Here is a 6,531-nt window from a genome sequence, read left to right on the forward strand (position 1 = left end):
TAAATGTATGATACATCTATACTACCTCCCGTCCACTAATAATCGTTTCATTTTGACATTTTTTCCTTCAATCAATAAATATCTCATTTAGTGTTTGCTAGTTTTGATAATAGACCATACATTCAACTAACTTTATTTCATTTATATTTTAAAATTTTATTATAATATATAAAAATAAGACTTACTTTCACAATCTTATTCCTTTCACTTTTTATTACATTTCTTAAAATTTGTGTCCGGTTAAATTAGGCCTCAAATTCGTGGACGGAGGTACTTTACGAAAATAAATTGCACCAATAGTCTCCAAAGTAAAGTTTTAATTCGTTTGATATAAATTTTCATTCAAAGAATTAGTTCTTTTCCATTTTGCCCTTTTTAGCTTCAAAGCTAAATTTGACTATATTTGTTTATTCTCATTTCTATCTCTTCTCTCACATCTCTATCTTTACATTCCTCTCATCTCTCTCTATTAGACTATGAATTAAAATAAAAATATTCTTATAAACATTTTGAGATAATTTGTTTATAATCTTGAAAGTATTTTTTATACGTTTTTCATATAATATATAACTGGGATGTGATCAAATGAAAATTCTAAATATTATACAAACTCAAAACTATGATCTGGACCATTGAAAAATGTCAACAGATCACAAAAAAGCATCAACAGGAAAATGTCAATAGAATTTCAACGGTAGTCAATGATTGATGTTGTGTTGATATTGTGTTGACATTAAAATCTTGAAATTTTAACTGTGTTGATATTATATTGAAACTGTGTTGAAGCTGTGTTGAGGAGTTTTGAGTTTGTACAATATATAAGTTTTCATTTTATCACTACCCATATATAGCTAATATAAATATATAGTTCAAATTTGATATAGTAAAACTTAAGTTTTGTATGGAATGTTATCTTTTTTATGTATTCCCTCCGTTTCGCAATAGGAATCCTATTTATTTATGACACGGATTTTAAAAAATGTAAAGAAAAGTGAGTTGAACAAGTTAGTAGAGTATGAATCCCATTTATATATATTAGATTTATAAAGAAATGTGCGTATAATAAGTTGGTGGAATGTGGGACCTACTTACCATTTATAATAAAAGTGAAACAAGATTCTTATTGTGGGACGGACTGAAATGACAAAAAATAACTCTTATTATGGGACGAAGGGAGTAATAAGTTTGTATATTCCTCATAGATTAATAAAATAAAGAAATAAATTTTGTATTTCAAGTATCAAATCTAATAATAATTTTTGCATAAAATAAATATTTAATTAAAAGAGATAAATAATAGAAGAGAGATGAAAATAAGAAATTATCTAATTTTTCCTTGAGGTTGGATATGGCAAAGATGGGAAAGAATCCTTAAATGAATTAAAATCTTAGATAAAAAACTTCTAGTGCAATTTATTTTTATGAAGTACTCCACAAATATGTATATTCAGCAGATATTAAATTTGTAGTTCACTATCCACCTTGTTTAACTTTTTTTTTTTCTTTTAAAGAAAGTTTCAACCTAGATTTAATTACTAAACATAGAGATTTTGGGGACGAAGTGTTTGTTGTTAATGGTATTAGAGTTTCAAGAATGTTGGAAAGAGTAACTATAGAGTTTCAAGGAATATAACATTAATTGTGTTATAGTTCCTAAGTGTATAGTTTCCATGTACATTTACTTTTCTAATCCTATAAATAGGATTCAACAATGTATCACAAACATCAATTCAGTTCAATGAAATACAATTCATAGTTCAATATGGTATCACGAGCAATTCGATCCTAAATCTTCATTTTCAATCTTTCGACCCGATCCAAAATTCGAAAATCCAGCAACAAACATCCCAACCAAATCTCAAACCTGAAACACCCACCAAAATCAAGTCAGATCACATCCAAATGGCCAAATCAATTGAAACAATTTCTATAGGCATCAAACTTGACGGAAAAAATTTCCCTATTTGGTCAAAATTGATGCTTGTAAACATTGGATCCAGGGAGAAACTGGATCACATAGAGGGGGAAAATGAGCCGCCGGCACGAGACGATCCCAAGTTCAAGGAATGGCAAGCTGCCGATTACATGGTGTTCTCGTGGCTTATCCAGAATATGGAGCCGAGACTCGTCGTGCAATTCGCCCAACATCAGACAGCCAAGGCTATGTGGAAAAGCCTTGTCACTACCTTCGGTGCACGAGTCGATCCTGTACAAGTCTACGACCTTGAAATCACGACAACAAGAACGTTGCAAGGGGACGACAGCCTCGAAGGCTACTGGAGTGAACTCCAAAAACTTTGGGTGGACACAGATTCAAGGAAGCCTTGTCCATATACATGTTGCGACAAAGGTCCTGGCATCTACCAAAAAGAGACGCAGACCAAAAGATTATACCAATTCCTCGCCGGGCTAAACGACAAGTACAATGGCCTGCGGCGGGAGATTCTCAAACTCAGCGACACTACAGCTGAGGAAGCATTCGGAATAATGAAACAAGAGGAAGGTCGGACTGCCGTGTGGAGACCGTCGGCGAGACTGTCCGACCCAGGAGAAACCGGAATTGGAGCGGGCTTCGGTACCCGATTCCATCTGCCACCACCACACATGCAGACACGCGGACCACCACTGCCCTACACTGCTCCACCGGCGCTGCCCCCACGCGGAAACTTCACGAACCGAAAGGGACTTGACAAATCGAAACTCCATTGTTCCCACTGTGGAATGACAAAGCACACCAAGGAGACGTGCTTCAAGCTCGTCGGCTACCCTGAATGGTGGGAGGACGGGCACAAGGCGAACAAGGGCGGTGCTGGGAAAGTAAAAACGGCTATTGGGCGAGAAGAGGTCGATGGGAATGGAGGAGTCGTCGCTCCAGCGGGCAACCAGATGGCCACTGGCGCTGGGGGCGACGGGAATCGTCCGGGAGAACTCCTAATTGCAGGCGGGTGGTGGGGAACAGGCAGCGGTGGTGAGCGAGGGGAGGCAGCGGCGCCGAAGTCTTCCGCCTCTTTTACTCGTTCAATTGAAGGTATAGGGTTTGGGAGTTTGCCCCCAAACCCTTCTAATTTATCTTTATTTCATAATGAACCCCATGTCTTGCAAAATGAGTCCCAAATATCCAAATTTTCCAAATTCCACCCCAATAGTTGTGATTTAACTCGAAATAAGCCCCATTTTAAGTTAAATTACAATGTTAACCCCCCGATTAATTGCCAAAATAGATTTTCTGTGCTTGACAATAACCCTGATATAGAACCAAATGTTGATATTCCTGTGGCTTTCACGGTTAAAAATATAAATATTGTGGATGAGAGGGGATGGATTTTTGATTGTGGGGCGACGGACACCATGTCATATGATAGGGCAGATTTTGGAGAATTGACGAAGTCTAAAAGGGTGTGTATCGAGACTGCTGGTGGGGAACTTGTCCCGGTTGCTGGAGCAGGGACCATTCAGATATCACCATCTTTAAAAATTTCCAATTGTCTTTATGTTCCAACCTTATCTCAAAAATTGTTATCTGTCAGTCATGTGACACGAGAACTTAATTGCACACTTCTAATGAAGCCCAATTTTTGTCTTCTGCAGGATATCCGGACGGGGATGACGATTGGGCGTGGCACTGAACACCAAGGGTTGTATTATGTGGATGAGATAGCTCAATCTGGCAGAGGAATGCTGGCTCACGGAACTTCAGACCAGGAAGTCAAGTTATGGCATAGGCGGTTAGGGCATCCGTCCTCAAGTTATTTAAACATTTTATTTCCTAATCTCGTTAAGAACTCCGTTTTTAATTGTGAAACATGTGTTTTGGCCAAGAGCCACAGACAATCTTTTAAACTCAGTAATACTAGAGTTGATTCTGTTTTTTCCTTAATTCACGATTTTTGATTGTGGGGCGACGGACACCATGTCATATGATAGGGCAGATTTTGGAGAATTGACGAAGTCTAAAAGGGTGTGTATCGAGACTGCTAGTGGGGAACTTGTCCCGGTTGCTGGAGCAGGGACCATTCAGATATCACCATCTTTAAAAATTTCCAATTGTCTTTATGTTCCAACCTTATCTCAAAAATTGTTATCTGTCAGTCATGTGACACGAGAACTTAATTGCACACTTCTAATGAAGCCCAATTTTTGTCTTCTGCAGGATATCCGGACGGGGATGACGATTGGGCGTGGCACTGAACACCAAGGGTTGTATTATGTGGATGAGATAGCTCAATCTGGCAGAGGAATGCTGGCTCACGGAACTTCAGACCAGGAAGTCAAGTTATGGCATAGGCGGTTAGGGCATCCGTCCTCAAGTTATTTAAACATTTTATTTCCTAATCTCGTTAAGAACTCCGTTTTTAATTGTGAAACATGTGTTTTGGCCAAGAGCCACAGACAATCTTTTAAACTCAGTAATACTAGAGTTGATTCTGTTTTTTCCTTAATTCACTCTGATGTGTGGGGTCCAGCTCCAGTTGTTGGTGGGAACGGCTTTCGTTTTTTTGTTTTATTTATTGATGATTGTACTCGTATGACGTGGGTATACTTTCTTAAAAACAAATCCGATGTGTTTTCCAAATTTTCTGATTTTTATACCATGATTCTCACACAGTTCCCAACCAAAATTAAAATCCTTAGGTCAGATAATGGGGGAGAGTATGTTAACACCAAAATGAAGGACTTTTGTGCTGAAAGAAGTCTTATTCACCAAACATCATGTGCCTACACTCCAGAACAAAACGGGGTAGCTGAGAGAAAAAATCGTACCATCCTTGAAATGACCCGAGCTCTCGTTTTAGAATCTAAGGTACCCAACCATTTTTGGCCTGAAGCAATCGCTACATCTGTTTATCTTATCAATCGTCTCCCTACCAAAATCCTCAACTTAAAAAATCCCCTCCAAATGTTATCCACCATGACCACAGTCCCTTCCGCTCTCTCCCTTGATCCCCGTGTCTTTGGATGCTCGGTGTTCGTTCATATCCCAAAACATGAACGTTCCAAACTTTCTCCGTGTGCTGCTAAATGTGTTTTCATTGGTTATGGGATTCATCAAAAAGGGTATCGATGTTACGACCCGAAAAAACGTCAAGTCATCACCACAATGAATTGCACTTTTTTAGAAACCGAGTTCTTTTATAATACCCAACTTACAAGTCAGGGGGAAAGGGAAATAAATGTCGACTCGATAAGTTGGTTGCCTATGTCAAATCTTGCTCCCACTGAGGATCCACAAGAGCCAGCTAATACTGTCGCCGAGCAAGTCTCAAACACAACTCAACCCATGGAACCAGGTGACACTCCATCGCCAGCCCCTCCGATATCCGAGGTAAACAATTCTACTGAGAACTCTGTTGCTATTACCACTGACCCTGTCATTACAGAAGAAGAAGTACAGGAAATCATTGATGAAGATACTGGGCAGTATATTTTGCCGAATCGGATTAATCGGGGAGTTCCACCTAAACGATACTCTCCAGAGAAAATAGGAAGAAAGTCAAAATATCCGGTGGGCAGTGTGGCAAAGGCAAATCTAACGAAATTGGCTAGGGCATTTGAAGCAGCACTATATGGTGAAGAAGAAATCCCACAGACAGTGAAAGAAGCTTTAAATATCAAACACTGGAGGGAAGCAATGATGATTGAATTAAAGGCTTTGGAGAGGAACAAAACATGGAAGAAATGTCGACTGCCGAAAGGGAAACGAACAGTAGGCTGCAGATGGGTCTTCACCATCAAACGAAGGCCCGACGGAACCATTGAAAGATACAAAGCGCGTCTTGTAGCTAAAGGGTATACTCAGACCTATGGGGTAGATTATTGTGAAACATTCTCACCAGTGGCAAAGATGAATACGGTTCGAGTATTGCTCTCCATTGCAGCAAATAAAGACTGGCCTCTACACCAGTTCGACGTAACTAATGCCTTTTTGCATGGTGAACTAAAGAAGGAAGTATACATGGAAGCTCCTCCGGGCTTTGAAGAAGACTTTGAAGATGGAGAAGTCTGTCAGCTAAAGAAAACCCTATATGGGTTAAAACAATCTCCGAGAGCATGGTTTGGAAGGTTTACAGAGGCTATGAAGAAGTACGAGTATCAACAGAGTAATGCAGATCACACACTCTTCACTAAGAAGAGAGGGGACAAAATCACCTGCCTGATAATCTATGTCGATGATATGATCATCACAGGAGACGATTCTGAAGAGATAGAGCAGCTAAAGAAGAATTTGGCGACAGAATTCGAAATGAAGGATTTGGGGCCACTCAAATATTTTCTGGGAGTAGAAGTTCTAAGATCAAAGGAGGGAATTTTCATCAATCAGAAGAAATACACTTTGGATCTACTCACTGAATCTGGCATGCTAGAATGTAAGCCAGCAGACACGCCAATAGTTGTCAATCATGGCCTCAAAATAACAGAAGGAGCCCAGCTAGCCGACCGAGAGAGCTATCAGAGGTTAGTGGGGAAATTGATCTACTTGTCACACACTAGACCAGATATCGCATACGCAGTAAGTGTGATAAGTCAGTTTAT

At 39.4% G+C, this 6,531-nt stretch overlaps 1 protein-coding gene and 1 long non-coding RNA gene across 2 annotated transcripts; both read left to right on the forward strand.

Annotated features, from left to right (window-relative positions):
- Nucleotides 1-1,902: 1,902 nt before the first annotated feature.
- Nucleotides 1,903-3,877, forward strand: LOC125195172. Its single transcript, XM_048093359.1, has 2 exons — nt 1,903-3,028; nt 3,589-3,877. The coding sequence occupies exons 1-2, from the start codon at nt 1,903-1,905 to the stop codon at nt 3,624-3,626; spliced, it is 1,164 nt and encodes a 387-aa protein (XP_047949316.1). The 3' UTR covers nt 3,627-3,877.
- A 101-nt stretch (nt 3,878-3,978) lies between these two features.
- On the forward strand, nt 3,979-4,439 carry LOC125192388. The gene is made up of 2 exons (XR_007171380.1): nt 3,979-4,046; nt 4,151-4,439. It is a non-coding gene; the product is annotated as an uncharacterized LOC125192388 (long non-coding RNA).
- The last annotated feature ends 2,092 nt before the right edge of the window (nt 4,440-6,531 follow it).

The sequence above is a fragment of the Salvia hispanica genome, chromosome 6 (assembly GCF_023119035.1).
Source record: "Salvia hispanica cultivar TCC Black 2014 chromosome 6, UniMelb_Shisp_WGS_1.0, whole genome shotgun sequence".
NCBI classification, from domain to species: Eukaryota; Viridiplantae; Streptophyta; class Magnoliopsida; order Lamiales; family Lamiaceae; genus Salvia; species Salvia hispanica.